The 20158-nt window shown below is 27.8% G+C and overlaps 2 protein-coding genes across 2 annotated transcripts; one reads left to right on the forward strand and one right to left on the reverse strand.

Moving 5' to 3' along the window:
* Positions 1-6096: 6096 nt before the first annotated feature.
* On the forward strand, positions 6097-17801 carry LOC145751925 (serine/threonine-protein kinase D1-like). Its single transcript, XM_082568080.1, has 20 exons — positions 6097-6332; positions 7147-7288; positions 7636-7767; positions 7857-7990; positions 9078-9182; positions 9485-9569; positions 9666-9740; positions 9897-10014; positions 10680-10809; positions 12516-12593; positions 12867-12994; positions 13333-13421; positions 13549-13613; positions 14582-14749; positions 15191-15352; positions 15731-15829; positions 15959-16066; positions 16257-16416; positions 16960-17045; positions 17140-17801. Exons 1-20 carry the CDS (start codon positions 6144-6146, stop codon positions 17260-17262), a joined length of 2376 nt encoding a protein of 791 aa, XP_082424206.1. The 5' UTR covers positions 6097-6143; the 3' UTR covers positions 17263-17801.
* LOC145751927 (DNA replication complex GINS protein PSF1-like) lies at positions 17520-19991 on the reverse strand. Its single transcript, XM_082568083.1, has 6 exons — positions 19839-19991; positions 19677-19741; positions 19477-19578; positions 19000-19090; positions 18743-18823; positions 17520-18360 (listed from the first exon to the last, which is right to left on the reverse strand). The coding sequence occupies exons 1-6, from the start codon at positions 19911-19913 to the stop codon at positions 18187-18189; spliced, it is 588 nt and encodes a 195-aa protein (XP_082424209.1). The 5' UTR covers positions 19914-19991; the 3' UTR covers positions 17520-18186.
* Between the last annotated feature and the right edge of the window lie 167 nt (positions 19992-20158).

Consider the following 20158-nt stretch of genomic DNA (forward strand, 5'->3'; position numbering starts at 1 on the left):
TTTCAGTCGGTCTTAACTTTGTTTGTTGTTGGTGCCATCTCAGACCACATCTAAATAAGATCTCAACTTTTTATGCCTCCATTTCAGTCGGTCTTAACTTTGTTTGTTGTTGGGGCCATCTCAGACCACATCTAAATAAGATCTCAACTTTTTATGCCTCCATTTCAGTCGGTCTTAGCTTTGTTTGTTGTTGGGGCCATCTCAGACCACATCTAAATAAGATCTCAACTTTTTATGCCTCCACTCCAGTCGGTCTTAACTTTGTTGCTTTTAGCCCTGGGTAAAGTTAGTTTTTTTTGTCTGCAGGTAAGGGACATACAAATAAGGCATTTTTTGCCTCAGTTGGTAAAAGGGAAACACATTGACTGTGATACCACTGTTGGCACCTTATACATTCGACCCAATCACATCTACTGTTGTCTTGGTTTTCACACATCCGACATTTGTTTTTTATGTGGCTACCAGTTAGACAATTGCCAACAACAGTAGCGTAAATCTCATCTCTGTACATGGAAGTTTGACAGTCAGGTTGTTTAAGATTCTGGTGCAAAGTAAGCCACTTACTGTACATACAGACAAAAACTCCACAACTCATGCTATCTGGCTGCAGGGTATGTGGAACAACTTTTGCTTTTAAATCTAAAAATCCAAATTTTTGTTTTGTCACATAGTTCATCATGTCCAGTGCAGATTTTACATCCATATTTGATTCTGTGCACACATCCTTCATAGGATCAAGGTATAACAAAACTCGCTGTTCAATGTCCACAGCAAGCAAAACCCAGTGGGCCCCGGTTATATTCCAGGGAACAAAAATGTATTTTTTATCGGTCAAAGTGACATTATTCCACAGCCTTTTTATGGAAGGATTTTTGTTTAGAGTTGTCGCAACTGATGAGTCAACAAACAAAATATGGCTATACTTGTTGCACAACCACCAAAGGTAACTATTTATAATTTCGTCATACAGCCAACCTTCAGTAAAGTCCGCATCATAGGCTTGTAAAACTTGTAATTCACTCTTGGAAAGAAGGGGATCCAAAGACTTAATATTTACTAATGAAATATTATATGGACCATTTTTTAACAAGTTTTTAAGTAAGCCCTTTTTTTTAAGTACCGCAATAGATGGAGTAACCTTCTTTATAATTGCTACTGGTGTTTTTGCTACATAGTTAGTACGGGGTTTTTTGACAGGTGGAATTTGAAAGTCGGACCCATCATCATAAAAGGAACACCCTTTTGGAAACAAAGAAGTTACTCGGTATAGGTCCCGCATAGAATCAGCATGTTTACCATGTCTTGATACAAACTTGTTTGCCTTTGGATACTTTCTCGGAAGCTCATCATGAACTGCTACTTTTGATTTAATTACTTTAGTTGATTTTTTTTCCATTTTTTTTTTTATCTTTTCTTCTGATCCCAACACTCGCAACCCACCATCATGTTTACAATTATTTCTCATATCCTCGATAACTTCATTTAGTGTCGCTTCAGCCTTCAACAAGGCTTCTTCTGAAGTAACATCGAATGATAAATCTCTTATGGTTGTTAAAGCATTAGAGATTCTCGTTATTGTTGAGTGTTTTGTTTTCTCTTGATTTTTAAGTTGTTGTGATGGTGTTTTGGATTCACAATTGGGTTCGTGTCGTTGTGGTACTGTCCGTTCAATTTTGCATGTAGCTTGGTACACTGGATTTGTAGGATTAACAATGCAAGGATCCAAAATCATAAAAGGAGAATTTATGTACCATGTAGGAAAATTTTCCCATGACACATCTGGAAATTTTTTGAAAATGCTAAACATATGTTTGCATGGTAAACAGTTTCTTTTAAAGTCTACACATGAGCATTTTGGTCCCTGATAAATAGAAACTTCATAGACTTCTTTTGTTTCTGCGCTGTTCACATAAAACATATCTTCTACTCTTGATATCGATTCACTAGAAATGTCAGTTGAAGAAAGCATTCTTTTGATGCAATGTTTTATAATGTTGTGGGGTCTATCATGTAAAAAAGAAGGAACATTACCATGGTATTGACGATAGTTATTGGAAGCCGCAAGGTTTTCATTTCTGTACCTAAAAAAGCAACAGTTACCGTTTTAGGTGTAAAATATAAAACAAAACTTAATGATACTGCTACTATTGGGGTCACATATTAAAAATGATATACTAACCTTTGAAAACTTTCAGGCAAAAAGTCTTTATGTAACACTGTGATAACTCCAGATAAAGATCTGTCTGTGCGAAAGCGTATATGGCATTCCTTTAACGTTCTGTTTTGACTCTCCACACCATTGTTTGTGTTAATAATAACTTTGAGCTTATTTACTCTATAGAGCCAAGCCCAGCGCTACAAAATAATGCAATAAAGATTAATAATGATTTTAATTTTATTTTTGTGATTAAATCTAAACACTTAGATGTGGTTTGTTGAATTACCTCTTTTGTAGGTTCCCAATATTTTTCAAAATAACTTTGAAACTTAGCATTATCATTCCAAATATTACTACTTTTCAACTGAGTTATTGCCGTTGTAAACATCTCATCAGTATCTGCTGAGGCAACAGATCGCCTTAAACCCAATGCACATTGTTGCTTGCTTTTATCACCAATGCCATTATCATGTTTTCTAACCCATCTCCCCCATGCTTGTTCTCGGTGAAAGTCACAAATCAATACTCTACAGTCTTTCGATAAATAAAAAATATTAACAGCTTAATTGTTATTTATGCTTTTTAAATAATATAATGTTTTTTTAGGCTAATATATATAACACCTTTAAAAATGGCCTCGATTGCAAGAATTTCAGCATCGCACTTATCTGTCATAAAATATAAGGGATTCCAATTGGGACACCATTTTCGCAAAACTTTAAGTGCCTCTTCAATATCATCAGCAGTTTCATTTTGTATAATAAAGGACCCAACAACTTGATAGTTAACGTTGGTCTTTACACAAAGAAAAAAAAGGGGAAGGGCATATTCTGATGTTTTGTAGGTAGCATCTAAAAGACACATCTCTTGCCCATACCTTTCAAGCAAACGTTTTTGCCAAGCAAATTAATGTACAAATAAAAGTGATTGCCTACACTTAATAAAAGGAATTTCATCCCATTCACTTTCTTGTTCTTTCACATTGTTTGCTTCTCCTGCCACATATGGTCAATACAAAACATTGTCATCAGTACCATATGACTTTTTCCATTCATCAATTAAAAGTTTTACGTTGGTTGGATCGAATTTTGATTTTACAAATGCATAATAAAAGCTGTTTTTTAAATCCTTGATGCATGGATAAAATCTTCGATTTGTAGGACATGGCAAGGGTTGATCTTTAAATAAATCATGTCTAACATAAAGAGCAATTGCTTTTTTAAGTTCACGGACACTGCTAACACCTTCGTCAAGAAGTTTTCCTATTTCAGCAATTATTCGCTTATCCACTGCCTGCTGATATCCAGCTTCCTGTTACAATAATTTAATATTATTTTTTGTTTTATAGAAGTATTTAAATATATAACAATTTTTTTTTAAATAACCTTTCCAGTTACATGACCAACATGTGAGTGGCTTGGTGGAAAATTTATTTTATAAACAATTCTAGATTTTATAGATGATGGTGAGTTGCTCAGTTCATACTTTAAACTTTTGGATACTCGGTTTTTAAGTTGTTTCAATTCTTTTTTGCACTCATAAAAATTAATCTTGAAAATGTAATTTGTTATTAGAATGTTGCAATTGTGTTTTAGGCAGTAGTTAAAATGTTAAAATAAACCTTGTATGTTGGAAAAAGTTTTATTTTGGTAATGCTAATGTTAGCAGGACAATTTGTTTTTTTTTATCCTTGTAAGCCCATGTATGTTCTAGGTACCACATGATCAATAAGCTAAAAATTGAAAATAATAAATTGTAAATTATTAAGTAATTTTCAGTTTGACCTATCTTTAGCAAAATCATTATTAATATAATTTAAGTGGTTTACCTCTGGTATAACTTTACTCTTAGCTTTCAAGCTATTGCTACGGTCTTTGCCATGTTGACATTCCATATTAAAACTTTCAATAAATCTGTATGGTACAAAATCCTTGTTCCATAAAATTTGCTCACTTTTACTCTTGTGGACTTGACGCTGTACAAACTTGGTCAAGGTGGAGGTTTCAAATTTAGTAATTGTGGCCTCAACCTCCTCAATTGTTGTAACAAACTAAAATATTTGTATTTAAGATGTAATTTTAACATGCTGTTTTTTAATAACAAAAGGATAATATAGTTTTTTAAAAATTAAAAAACAAAAATATTTTAGCTGTACCACAGTCAGCATACTCGAAGGCGATTTTACTTCTGAAGTGTTCATTTCTTTTTTTTCCTTCTGTTGCCCCTGCCTTTCTTGTTTCTGCAATATTCTAAAAATAAACTATATATACGGTTAGTAGAAGCCTACTTGACTTCCTTAACTACTTTAAAAAACTTTATATAAAAGTAAAGGCTACACAATTTTCAAATAAGTTCAAAAGAATCAATATATTAAATATGGTAAAACGGTTTTAGTATAGAAAAGAACTGTTTTTGGTAGAAATAGTCTTAAAGAACTATAACCGGTTAATGTTTAAAAATTGAGCTTTAAAAAACGCAATCAGCAATCTACTACAGTAGTATTCTCTAAAAAATTAACATAAATGCCGTTAGTTAATTTTAATTACCAATAAAAAATACTACCTAAATGTCACACAATCTATCTATTAAAAATTTTATAACTGAATAACACTATAGATTTACGCGGTAAAAACTCCCATTGTTATTTAAAAGCATATATTGTTATTTTTGTGTTACGGAACAGAAATTACTGTTACGCAACAGAGAATACCAACAGCCAATCACGTACGATATTTTGGTCAGGTTGATTAAGTCAGACTCGCTTTAGGGTGTTTATTCATTTTTTTTCACGGTAGGAGCTAAGTAGTTTAGACATTTGGGCAGGGCTTTGTATCGTAATATTTAATATCCCTATTTAAGTGGCGCTTCCACTGTTAGATCTAAATATTGTTATAGTAAAAGCCTATTTGTTAAAATAGACTGACTGACTTTGATAGACACCGAAAATTATCGTAGTTTTTTTTTGAGCGCCTACAGACAGTAGACAGACAAACCATGTTAATAATATAGAATACGAGGAAATGTAAAATATTCAGACAATATGGCTTTGATTCGGCTTATCATAGAACAAGTACAGTTAAATAAGAGTATGTTAAACTAAAAAAAAACACTATTAGTTCAAAACATCGTGAGGTAAAAACTAATTGCTATTGACTATCAGACTGTTTGTGATTCGGCTAATTTATTTAGCGTTTTCTAAAAAAAAAAAACTAATAATAGTCTAATAGTGTTTATTTTTATAGGGTATTTTAAAAAACCCTAATTAGCTTTACATTTAAGAATAAATTAGTAGAAAAATTAATAGGTTTGCAAAATTTTGGCCTATTTAAAATATCAAGGATTTATTTTTAATTTAATTTTACTATTTGAAAGCCATGAATTGAAAAAAACAATGTTAAAATACCTAATTACATAACAATTAAATATTCGAAATCTTAGCATTATTTATTTAACAGGCAATCACATCTTATAAATAAAACATTATTAACATAAACACTAGCAACACTATAGGATGAAGTATAAATAATTAATTACTAAGGTCATGACAATTTTTAAGCGATTACATTTTGCTTTAGTTGTATATATTTAATATTGCAGATTTTTCAAAGTATTTTTGTATGTACATTTTTGGGGTTAAAGTTATAGTTTATTTAAGTTAATTAATAGTTAGTCAGATCAGTAATTTAGATAATAAAAATACAAAAATCAGTATTATTTAGAAATGTAGTATAATATATCAGCAAAGTAAATAAAAGGTTAATAGTCTATGAAAAGAATGTGAAAATTTATGTTTTACTTAAAACAAAATATAAAAAACATTGTTTATATTCTTTGCATTTAATTTTAGCAAAAAAATATAACATTTTATATATATATTGTTTTTTTTAAATTTATTTTTATTTTAAAATTTTAACAAAAAAAAAAAATTTTCAGATGATTTTTGTTTTTAAAAAATTTTTGTTCCAATTTTTTTGTTAAATTTAAAATGAGCGAAGTCCCGGACATGACGAATGATTCAATGATCTCAATGGTGAGTGAGATCAACCTAGACTCCTCCCAAGACATCCAATTCCACTTCCAAATTGGATTTCACCGAGAGCCAGTTATCGTACGCAAAGAGGACTTAAACTTAATTGGATTGAAGCAGTTGGCTTGTTCAGTATTGGAAAAACAGGTTTGTTTATTTATTTTTTGTATATATCTTTATCCTCGATGTGGAAAAGATGAATGCGCAACTTAAACATAGAGTAACAACTATTACTCCGACCCAGTCTCGAGTTGCCTGTGGCAGTTTGGGATATTATAGATTATAATTGCCTGATAATTATGCTACTGATTAAGTGCTGGCTCAGTAAAAGTTTATACAGTTTATAGCGCCTTACTCAAGGACGCTGCAGCATGAAACCAATGGGTATTGAACACACAACCTCATGGTGGTGTAGCAAGTGTTCTTACCACTACACCACGTTGCCGGTCAGTTTTTATTGTTTATATAATAGATAAATATTATTATTGTTGGGTTGTTAATTAAAAGACAGTATTCTTTTTTAATCTCTTGGTCATAAGTTCTGTTTTACAGATTTTTAAATTTAAGAATGTTTTTTTTTATTGTAAGACTCTACAAAAACCAAAAACAATAGAAATTTAAAACACACAAATACACTTATTTAATTATAATATTATTAGATGAAAAAACACACAATAAAATTTAATTAAAATATTTCTAAAGGAAAACACCTGTAACTCTAATTCAATAAAAAAACATTATCTGAAGAATAGTATAGTGGTTAGAACACTTGGGTTTTTACATAAAGTCCTGGGTTTAATCCTAACTTAGTAAGACACTAAATTTCAATACCTACAAATGTATGTTAAGGTCATGAAGTCAGTCTTTCCACATTAATGATTTACAAATATAAAAACAAAAAATATAAAATTGGTCTAAATAAGATTTTGTTGTTTGCGTTTTTATTTAATATTTTTTTTAGTTTCCTCAAGCCCAAATCTGTCTTCGCCTTGCGGACAAAATTCATTTATTTCAACATTTTCCTCATTCTGACAACATTCTGCAAATTCTAAGAAATGCCGATGATTTACAGAATAACTCACTTGTAGAAGTTGTATTGTCTTGTAAGTCTAAATCATTAGTTTTAAACAGTTAAATGTTGATTGAAAAATTTAAGGTAATATTTAGAAATTATAAACTGTAAATATCTATAACAAAAAATACGTGAATTTAAAAAACATTTTTTATATTTTTTGGCCCAAAAATTAAAGTTTTGTTTTAAAAATTGTTAAGTCTGCAGTTGGAATTAAATATTAATTGTCTTAAGCACCTTGCAGTTGCTTTTTTTAAATACATTTTTTGGAAATTCAAGATACAAATTTAAGTAAATGAACAAATTGATAATTAGTTGGGTTTATATTTTTTTTAATTTTTAACGATCTAAAAAATTTGATTTTAATTTAATATTTAGCTGAATTTGGTGACGACAACATTCAGATTCGTCCACATACCTTATCAGTGCATTCCTATCATGCCCCTGCTTTCTGTGACTATTGTGGAGAGATGTTATGGGGAATTGTTAAACAAGGACTTAGATGTGAAGGTATATTGTTATAAAAAAAATTAAAAAAAAAAAAATTTTAAATTTAAAAAAAAATCTTTAAAAAAATTTAATAAATAAATTCCTACTAGGTTGTGGCCAAAATTACCATAAGAGATGTGCTTATAAAATACCAAACGATTGTTCACTAAGGAAAAGAATTTCATCAACTATCTCACTACAAACTTCTAATGGAACACTCAGCAAACAAACATCCAGTGCCTCGGTAAGAAAAAAACTTTTTCCATTTTTTGAGAATTTTAAATTTTTTTGGGTTCATTATGTTATAAGTATTTTAATAATTATGTATACTAGTTTATAGCCTGCCCTATGGTTAGGATAATTGTTGTAATATGGTTACAACTTTCAACTAATAATTTCCAGTGATAATTTATCAGTACACCCCAAATGGCAGTTTTATTAATTTTATAGGCCTAAAAATTGAACATACATTTATAAATAATATATATATGTTGGCCATTAAGCTCCATTTAATATAGATCTATATAATATTATTAAGGCAAAATTAAATTTTAGTTTAATTTTTTATTTTAGATATTATTGAAAAAATATTTTTTTACTTTCACAAATATAAAAATTTATAAAATGGATAACATATTTAATACAGTTTTACAATTATCATATTTTTCAGTAATAAATGTTGCTTAATTTGCAATTAAACTTTAACATTTAAAATAGCCACAGGTAAAAATTTGGAAATTTCAATTAAATCATAATTTCGAAGCCTTATTATATATATACACAAAAATTTTCACATTTTCATTTTTTAAAATTAAATTAAAATATGGAATAGTCAGATACTTGATATATCCTGTGAATATTGATTGATTTAAATTTCCCTTTTTGCACACAATAAAAATATAACAACATATAAATATAAGTACATCCTGTATTAAATATATTGTTTGTTTATTTATATATTAAAATATACTTTGTAGTTTTTTATGCAGTTGTTTAAAAAAAAATAATAGTTACTTATACAACTTTATATTACTATTAATACATAGTTGTATTTTTATTTGTTAAATTTTGTTTTTTAAATATATAATACTTTGTATTTTTTAATTGAGCAAGTATTATATGCTTATAAAGCTCTATGCCATTATTAATATTATAGTTTTTTTAAATGTTGATATTTTTTAAATTTTTTAGTGTGTTTTTAAAAAAAAGACATTGTATTTTTTTAATGTGTATATTTTAAAAAGATATTACCAACTTTTAAAGCTTTGATTTTATATCAAGAATTTAATTTTTTTCGTTTTTTAAAAAAAAATTTTTAATTTTTTTTTTAGGTTGTAAGTCTTTACCCTGCCTCTCCAAAACTAGGAAGCAAGTACTCCTGTCGACCTATTTGGCAAGAAAGCATTCAAAAAATTAAAGTTCCTCACAGCTTTCAGGTCTTTATTATTATGTCTTTCATATATATGCAGTGTTCTACATTGCCTCAAGGCATTTGAGCTGTTATACTAATGCCTGTTTGTTACTCTATTCTATCAAGCTATGTTAAATGGCTTAGTATAACAACATTAATGTTGTTGACCTTAAAAAAAGCACTAAACCTCAAAAAACACTATAAATATGATATTTAAAATAAAAGTTTCTAATAAGTTTTTAAATAAAAATAAAGATGCTGTCTCTAAAAAAATTTTTTTTGAGTTTTTATTTAAAATTTTTTTTTAATTTAGAATTTTTTTTACAGCTACATTCCTATACTAGACCAACGGTGTGCATGCACTGTAAAAAACTACTTAAAGGACTATTTAAGCAAGGTGTTCAATGCAAAGGTAAGATATTAACATTTTAACAAAAAATGTTAAATTAAAAAAAATTGATTTTTAACATTTAAATAATTTTTTCTGACAAAATTAAATTTTTTTTAGATTGTAAATATAATTGTCATAAGCGCTGTAGTAAAGAAATCCCAAATAACTGTCCTGGAGAGGATGATACTAAAAGTAAGTGAAATTAATTTAATTTATTATATTTTTTAAGGACAATTTTTTAAATTTATTAAAAGTAAATTTTTTTTTTAAGTTTTTTTTTTTAATTTTGTAAAAAAAATTTTTATATTTTTTTATTTTTTTGTCAAAATCTTCTTCCTCTTCTTTCAGGTGATGATGACCAATCAGATGTCGCGGATGTAGATGATGATCAGGATAGCATGGTTTCTGAAGAGCCCTCTGATGATCCGGCTGATATCTCAAGTCCATCTCCAATGGATATCGACAAGTAAGTCAAAAGAATAAAAATTTAAAATAAAAATCCAACCCCAAAATGGGCACCCCAAAGAAACATCTTTATTTGGGGAAAATAAATACCCCCTAAAAAAATTACCCCTCTCAAAATACCCTCTATAAAATTATTATATTTTAACCCATTTAGAACAACATGCTCCCCCATCTAAGGCACCCCCCCTTTTTAGAAAACATTACCCCCTTAAACACTTATGTATATGCCCCTTAGAATACAGGACCCCAAAAACCCAAGAAATTTACACCTCCTAAAAATATTTTTGATTAAAATGCCACCTTAACAAAAAATTCTCTCTAATAAAGCATAAAAAAAATATCAAGTTTTTTCCACATTTAAAGTGCGCCAGTTTTGTTAATTGTTGCTGTGGCCAATCATATATTTAGGTTACAAATTTTAGTTCATTATGCAGCGTACAATTAGGTTTTTGTATGTAAATTTAACGATTTTATGTAAATTAGTCTGAAGTTAAAACCAGACATTGTAGCCTAAAGTCATTTTCATTTTTGGCTTAAATTGATTTTATATTTAAATATACTTCATATTTTTTTTAAAAGATTAAGTTTTGCAATATTCTAATTTGTTTGTGTAAAATTTTCCTGTTTTTTTTACATCAATTTTTTTAATTTTTAAACTTTTTTTAGACAAACTTTTGAAGATGTAAACAACATACCACTTATGCGAGTTGTACAATCTGTTAAACATACCAAAAAACGATCTGGCAATGTTCTTAAAGATGGCTGGCTCATTCATTTCACTAACAAAGACTCAATGGTATGTAAAAGCTATATTAATTGTTAATGATAACTTGTACAACTTAATACTGGGTTGGGGTAATATCATGAGGTCAATAATATCTTAAACTTGTATAACTTAAGACTAGGTTGGGGTAATATCATGTGGTCAATAATATCTTAAACTTGTACAACTTTAGAGTTAGTTAGGGTAATATCTTTAAATTTTAAATAAACTTCATCAGACTAAGAGAAAAGACTAGATTTTGTAACTATGTTTGTAAGTTATCAAGATTATAATACATTGTTTTATCATAAAAAATTAAATCTTAAAATATTTTTGACTAGTTGGGCTACCACCTGAATTTTAAAAGCCTTGTGAATATATCCTGTTAATTGTATTGTTGTCTGAGGGCCTTATTTATTAAGGACCTTAATTGTTTATGCGGTTTTAAATTTCCCTTAATTAAGTAAGCGATTAATGTAGACTGCTTAGCAAGCTGGTTTATTGAAAAACTAATTTCTATTAGGGGAAGCTGCAAATTTTTTTTAATTTTTGCAAATTTTTGCATTGAAATTTTTTTTTAATTAAAAGAATTCCCAAAGCATAAAAAAATAGAGGATTTTAACGCTATACAGTTTAAATTTTATTTTTATTATTTTATTTATAATTTAATTTTGTATATATAATTGTTTTTTTAACAAAAAATGTTAATCTTAGTGTAGCAGGATCTTTGTGTACCAAACCAAGTGTAAAATCTTTTAAAACATTTTTTTATTTGTTTATTTTTCAACTAATTAACAACGAAAACATAAAAGACAAAATTAAAATACATCAAACAATTTTTTTACAAAAAAAATATTTAAATTTTCCAATATTTTTTAATTAAAAAATTTTCCATAAATTTTATGTTTTAAATGATATCTTAAACATTAAAGGAAACTATTAAAAATAAAACATAAACTATGTGGTGTAGTGGGTAGTTTATATAAACAAGTTTGTTATTACAAGATAATGATTATGTTATAACATAAAAATAAACATCTTGTGTATTCTACAGTGTTGCATACAGTAAATTAGATTATGTTAATTAAATTTTGCTTGTATGTGCTTTATTTTACAAGCTATATATATATAATAAGAATCAGTGGTATATATTAATATTGTTAATAAGACAATTACAGTTTATAAAGTAAATAAAAAAGTGAAAATTTGACCGGTTATTTTTAGATAAAGTTTTTTTGTTATTTTAAAATTAAATTTTGTTTTTATTAAGAAATTACAAATTTATTTTCTAATAGATTATGTATTTCTTTTATATATATACAAAATAAAAGGAATTTTTAAACGATAATAAAATAAAAATTAAGAAAGTTCTAAAAAGAAATTGGTCTAGAACTGAAAGTATTTTTTAGCTTCAAAGTCATCAGCAAATGTTAATCTTTATATCCTTATTATCTTACTTTTATACTAGTAAATATAACAGCGTTTAACAAACGGTTAATTTTTGTTGACTGTTAGACAATGTAGCTACTTAGACATATGGTTTATTTCACATAGAATACCATATTGCTTAAGCTTAGGCTATATTTGATAACATATAGGTATACTTCAATAGTTTATATCTAATGCAAATTTTATAAATTTTAACAACGTGAATGTTTTTTAATTATATTTTTAATGCCATTTTTTTACCAATTTTGCAAAAAAAAATTTTTTATGATTTATTTTATTTTTTTTTTCAGAGAAAACGACATTTTTGGAGATTAGATTCGAAGTGTATTACGATGTATAGAGGGGAAACTGGAGCCAATTTTTACAAGGTAAAAAAAAAAAAAATAATTAAAATTTTTCTTATTTTAAAATTGGTTAAAATTAAAAAAAAAAAAAAAAAAATTTAGCGCAAAATTAACTGAAAATAGAAACAAAATAAAGATTTTTAACTCAAGATATTATTAAATTATTTTAATTAAATATAATATCACACAGTTAAAAAAGTAAATTATTTTCAATGTTTAAATACCTTGGTTTAAAACTAAATAAACATTGTTCAAAAATTATTGCAAGTTAAAAATTTTTCACGCTTTCTCGCACAGGAGCTTCAACTTAGTGAGATTCTTAGTATCGTTATGGTAACCAGAGCGGAACCAGGGCTTCCCCCTCATAATTTTAAAATTTTAACCTCGGGACTCGAGCTGCTGATTAGTGATGACTCAGGAAAAATGTAAAAATATTTTTTTTTTATTAAAATTTTTTTTTAAATTTTTCGACCCATTTTTAAGTTGACTTTTATAGTTCGGAATATTATTGACACTGGCTGATTGCTTTACAGTTGAAATTCCAATTGTCATAATATGGTAGTAACTGTCAACTAATATTTGCCTGCAATAATTTACCACACCACAAATGGCAGTTTTATTTATTTTGTAGGCCCATAAGTTAGGCAAATTTGATGACATCATTTTTTATTTTTTTTTATTTTTTGTTTATTATATTGCTAACAGCAGTAGAAAATATACCATTTATTTGACACTGGAAAATTATTTTTTCTGATTTTTTTAGCACAAAGAATGTAGAAGAGTGGCACGACAAGATCTTGCAAGCTCTTACTCCGGTGGAGAACGATCATGGAACAGGAGGAGTCAAAAGAAGTAAAACAAGAATTTTTTTGAAAAAAAAAAAATAAATAAATAAATTAAAATTTAAAAAAAAAATTTAGATTTTTATTAAATACCTTTCACAAAACCTTTAAATTTTTATTTTTTTTTTGTTTTTTAGAAGTTTCTGTCATGATTTCTTTAACTAAAGATGCTGAAGAAGAGCAAGCCACTGATATAAGCCAAGTAAGATTTAAAAAAAAATTAAAAAAAAAATTTAATTAAATTTTGAAGATTTAAAATTTCTGCTAATTAGTACACCTTATTATTTTTTTCCTAATTATGGATGTTTTTTGTCATTGTAATCAATATTATAACAAATTGAAAACTAAAAATAGTATTTTGCATAATAGGCAAAAAAATCAATTCAATTTAACTAGATTTTTAAATACAATAAACTGGTGCTTTATATTTTTTCATATTTGGAAAAGCCTTTAAACGCAATTCAAATTAGTTAAAATTTTTTGTCATTTTTTTAAAAATTAAAAATTTTTACACATAATTTTTGTCTGTAAAAATCAATAAAAAAAATATGAGTTTTTTATTCTCAAAACTTCATTTAAAAAAATTCACACGCTATTATTTATTTTGCCAAGTTACCATGTTTTTATTGTTTTTTTATTATGGTTACAACATTAACTACCTAATAACCACACCCTACAATATAGGCCTTACCTTAAGTTAGTGGTTATGCCTGATTTAAGTTATAACATCAATCATTTTTAAGTTTGAATAGAATTACTTTTTTGTTTTGACTTCGAATTTAATTATTTATTTGGTGTGATATTTTAAATAATTTTAAACAGGTCATATTTTTTTAAACAATGGACATTTTTTATTAAATTTTGCTGATATTTAATTCAGTAAAGGATTAATAAAATGTAAGAGAATTTTTTAGAGATTAAGCTGTTAGTTTTATTAAATATTTTATTAAATTTTTTATTTTAATCTGTTTTTATTCCAAATGTCCACACTAATATTTATAAAATTTTCTTTAAATTAGGTTTTTCATTTTTTCGACCAAATTTTAAACAAAATTCTAACCTTAAATATTTTTAATTTTATAAAAAATTTCAATTTATTTTTTCTTATAAATTTGCCTGTAAAAATTTTGGGGTTTATTCCATAATTTTAAATTTTAAACTTTTTTTTAGATTTACCAAGTTTTCCCTGACGAGGTTCTGGGTTCGGGGCAGTTTGGGATCGTTTACGGAGGAAAACATCGTAAGAAAGGCCGAAATGTTGCCATTAAGGTTGTTGATAAATTAAGGTTTCAACATAAAGAAGAAAGTCAACTCAGACACGAAGTTCAAATATTAGAGGTCTGTTTAAATTTAAAAAATTGACATTTAAATTTAGTTTTTTTTATTTCGATTTTTGTATTGGTAAATGCCCTACGACTTGAAGGTCTGGGTTTGATTCCCATTGCTGCCAAGACAAAGTATATTACTCTATGTTTAATTTGGGCCCAAAATTTTATTTTTTTTAAAAATTTGTGTATTGGTAATTGTATTACAACTTTAGTTCTTGGGTTTAAAAAAGCTATTCAAAAACTCATTAAACCATATTTTATTTTACTAAAGTAAAAGTAAATAGTACTTCAACATTTTAATAACTTTTCTTTTAAAACTGAAAGTCAAATAAACAACTTTCCATTTAAGTTCTAAGTCAAATTTGCTTTTTAAATACAACATAATACTATAAAGTTTCTAAAAACAAATTTTTTTTAATTTTTTTTAAATTTTTTTATTTTTTTTTTTCAGTGTTTGGACCAACCCGGTATAGTGAAGTTGTACAACATGTTCGAAACCCCAGAGCAGGTGTTTGTTGTCATGGAGAAGTTAAGAGGGGACATGCTTGAGATGATTCTGAGTAGCGAAAAAGGGAGATTACCTGAACGAATTACCAAATTTCTTATTTCACAAGTTTGTATTTTAGTTTAAACCAAATTTAATTTACATTTAAACTAAAATTTATAACTTTTTCCGTATAGTTATTCTAATTTTTTTGTTTATTTTTAATTAAGTTAATTTAAAAGTCCTTTAGAATATATATTTATTTTTTACCCCTTTATATACCCTAAATACTCCCAATTCTTTATACACTATATATCTAACAATAGGTTAATATTATTTTATAGTTTCGTTAATTAAGTGACATTGTTCTTAATATATTTATGGTTCTTATATTTTACTATTTTCTATGGTTTTGCCAAATTCTAATTATTTTCACTGTTCTAAAATTTCGAGAAACATTACCTTAATATTAAAAGTAAAATTTATTTTTTTAAAAATTTTGTTTAGATTCTTATTGCGTTACGTTACTTGCATCAACAAAATATCGTCCATTGTGATTTAAAACCTGAAAATGTGCTGCTATCTAGTGACGACCCTTTTCCACAGGTCAGCAACTTAATATTTAGGTTTTGTAGTAGTAGAAGTCAATTCAAAAAATGCATATTTTGTACAAAAATTTGTGAAATATTTATTATAAATATTTTCTTATTAAAGTAACCAAAATTTTTGCTTTAGTTAAAACTTTGTGATTTTGGATTTGCACGAATTATCGGACAAAAATCGTTCCGAAGATCCGTTGTTGGTACTCCTGCTTATTTAGCCCCGGAAGTTCTCAAAAAAGAAGTCAGTTTTTTTTAATTAAAAAAGGGTCATTTATTCTAATAATTATAAATATAGTTTTTAAATTTTAGGCAAAAAGTTTAATTTTTATAGACACAGTTTTCTTACCACTTTGCTAAAACTTATCATTTTTTCCAAATTTATTTAAAAAATTTTTTGTTACGAATTTTAAAATTAAAAAACTCTTTTTTAGTGTTACAACCGCTCCCTCGACATGTGGTCTGTCGGGGTTATAATCTATGTTAGCTTATCAGGAACCTTTCCATTTAACGAGGACGAAGATATCAACCAACAAATTCAAAACGCTGCGTTTATGTATCCACCCCAACCTTGGAAACAAATGACTTCTGCTTGTAAGTTAATTTATTCTCTTTGATTTTTTTGCATGTTTTTAAAAATATCTTAATTTTAAAATGTTAAAGACTAAGACTGTTATAATATTAAGGTGAATACAGTTCCTATGTTATACCAAAAACAGCATTTTTTCTATTTTAAGCCATTGAAATTGAACATACATATGACATATATAATTCAACAACCGGCAGCGTGGTGTAGTGGTAAAAACACTTGCTACACCACACATGATGTCGTGGGTTCAATCCCCACTGATCTTATGCTGTAGTGCTCTTGAGTAAGGCACTATAAACAGTATGAACTCCTGCTGAGCCAGCACTTAATTAGCAGCATAATTATCGGACAATTATAATCTATAATAACCCAAAAGGCAACTCGAGACTGGGTCGGAGTTACAGTTGTTACTCTATGTTAAAGTCGCGCATTCGACTTTCCGACATTGAGGATAAAGATATATACAAAAAAAGTACCTTTATATAAAACTTTACATATTTTTTTATATTTGGTATCATGAAATGACCAAACATTTTATTTTTTTGCAGCTATTAAGCTTATTGGATCCCTATTACAAGTTAATAAGAGAAAAAGACCAAGCGTAAATCAAGCTCTTGGACATATCTGGCTCCAGGTAAAAACTGTAGATTTCTATGCAATAATAAACACTTAATTTTTTTTTAAATTTACAATCAACAAAAATTAATTTAAAAAAAAAAATTTTTTAGGATTACCAAACTTGGCTCGATTTACGACAACTAGAAGGAGTTGTCGGTCAGCGATATTTGACGCATGAGAGTGATGACCAACGATGGAATGAGTACGGCGCACAACAGACGCATAGGATGTAAAAATAGGATTTTTTATCTGTAATAACGATGTGCCTTTCCCGCCCCTTTTTTTATTATTGGGGTACCGTAGCATTGGTATATGATATAAGATTTTTAACAGAATTTTCAAACTTTTAAATGGGTATTCACGAAAAAAAAAAATTGTTTCTTATTAAGTAAATTTGAATGAAAAATTGGTTAAAACGACAAAAAAAAAGACTTTTTTGATGTAAAAATGGATATATTTTTCAAAGAAAAGGTAAGACAACTTTTTGGGATCAACTGATAAAATTTCAAGAGTGACAATGATTTCGAAAAGTCATAGGTTAACACTAATACAAATATACCTATTTATATTAAGTATGGTTTACTGTAACCTACATTGTGTACGCATGTGTTTTCGTAACAGGGCCCCCTAAAAATACTGCCCCTCTTTTTCCTCCTGTTATCTACTTTTTATTACTTTCTACTGCATCAGGCAGTATGCTTGCGAATTGTGCAATGTATTATTTTAGAACTAACGTGCCTTTTTTTCTGGTGGCGATTAATAAAATTGTTGTAGAGATAAAAGTGGTGAACAAGGGCAATTTTTAAGTAACTTAAGAGTAATTTTTTTAGTGGTTTTTGCAACACTTTTTATTATGTTGGTATTATCCTAAGATTTTTGGCATAATTAGGTTGCTATTTTAACATTTAAGAAGGCAACAGTGTTTTTAAAGTAACTTGAGCACTATTAGGTAGTAGATTTCACAGATTTTTTAGGGTTAATATTGCTTAGAAATTTTTAAAACACCTTTTTTAGGTATTATTTGAATAAGAATTCTGTCCTAATTTTGTTACTATCTTAACATTATTTGCCTATTTGACCTTACAGAAGCAATTTTAAGTGACACATTCTAAAAAGAGACAATTTTAGGGAAATATCAATATGATAAACATTATTTTCTAAGTGACGTGTTTGAGTATTCCTTGTCTGATAAGATGTTCGCATTGTGATCTTGGTAAGAAATGTAAAGAGTTTTTCTTGAGCAAAATACGAGATCCATCATCAAGTTCTAGCTCACCTTTGTCCTCGACGCAACGAACTTCAATAAAAACACTCTGAGGTGGCTTCAAATCCTAAAAAATAAGTTTTTTTAATACAACTATTTAAGTGTAAAGGTATTAGGCGTTGCTCTTGATGAGGTCCTGGGTTAGATTCCCACTGTTACCATGTTATAACTTCTCTATATATGGTGTTGACAGTTAACTTTTTCATCAAAGAAAGCAGTTTAAGTTGGGTAGATTCACGTTTTTAAGTTTCGGGCATTGCTGTTAGATTCCCAGTGTAAACATGTTACAAAATCCTTTTATATGGTGTTAATAGATACTTTTTAAAACCAAAGTTGAAGTAATAAAAAGTGCTTTAGTTACGCTGAAAACTTGGTCTTCTTGAAATAAGGAAATTTAAAGAAAATTTTACAAACTGTTGTCTCAAAAAACAAAAGTTGTTGTTTTTTACCTGTGTTAAATCCAATCCCCCGTCACCTAATGATCTCATGTAATTTGCAAGTGAGCGATTGTATCTGTTGTACCATTGCAACTTAAAACAAAATAAAACATTCAATTAGGTGACTTACTCAGATGTAATACTAACAAATTTTTTAGGTAACTTAGCCAAAAATTAGTACAAAGACAGAATAACAAAACTGATTTACAGTTTATGACATGCTATAGTTGTTTTTTTGTTTAAATTTTAATACTAATTGATATAAAAACCTCTTTTTCTGATAAATTAGCTTTAATTTCAGGAGGTAAAACACTTCCAAATTCCCAACGTAAAGCCCTGATTTTCAGCAAGCGATTGTACCTAAAAACAAGAAGTTTTAAAAAGGAAGTTAACCCCCCCCTTTTTTATATATATACATATTTATCCTCAATGTGGAAAGGTTGAATATGACCTAAACATAGAGTAACATCAGTTACTTCGACCCAGTCTCGAGTTGACTTTAGCAGTTTGGGATATTATATAGAATAAAATTGCCCGATAATTATGCTGCTGATTAAGTGCTGGCTCAACAGAAGTTGATACCATTTATAGCGACTTCTTTAAGGGTGCCACAGCATGAGAGCAGTGGGCATTGAACTCACGACCTCATGTGTGGTGTAGCAAGTGTTTTTACCACTACACCACGCTGCTGATCTTATTATAGGAACAAATAAATTATATTGTATTTACATATTATTATTACTTACAAATAGGCGAGAATACATCTTTTATTTCTCTCTAGACTAGCATGTCTAATTTGAATTGCTGATATTGGAGTACGGTCACTTTCATTTTGAAGAATTATTCCTCTACAAAACAAAAATAAGTTGTATAAAGTTTTTAAAAATTCTGTTGGTCAGAGTTTGATCCCCAATGACAGCAAATTGGAATTTTTAAAACTACTTACACATCTTGTTGATTGGCCTCATATAAAACTTGAATTTCTTCTAAAACTTGTCGCATCCCGTCTTCCTAAATACACAAAAAAACATTTAAAACGAATGGGAGAAAAGAGCTTACATTTAAAAAAAATAGACTTTCAGGACTTTTAAGGCAGTGGTTAACTTACATTGTATGGACCAATTGCTCCGTCTTTATTTCGTTGAAATTCGCGAATTAATTCTAAGGCCTTTTCGCCAAACATTTTGTTATTTTTTCGGGAATTTTTAACTTAATTTAATAAAATATTTAACTTTGTTTTCATTCGCGCCATTGAAAGTTATTCTTGGTTTGGGATTTCCCCCGCTGGTTATAGTGTTTCCAAATATATTATAAAGCATACCAAACCCCAACTTTTTAGTTATTTGCTAATGATACAAAAACTGTTAATCTAGTTGATTAAAATTTAAAAGTCCTATTTTAAAGTTTACAATTTAAGAGATATATTTA

Source organism: Corella eumyota, chromosome 5, assembly GCF_963082875.1.
Source record: "Corella eumyota chromosome 5, kaCorEumy4.1, whole genome shotgun sequence".
Classification (NCBI taxonomy): domain Eukaryota; kingdom Metazoa; phylum Chordata; class Ascidiacea; order Phlebobranchia; family Corellidae; genus Corella; species Corella eumyota.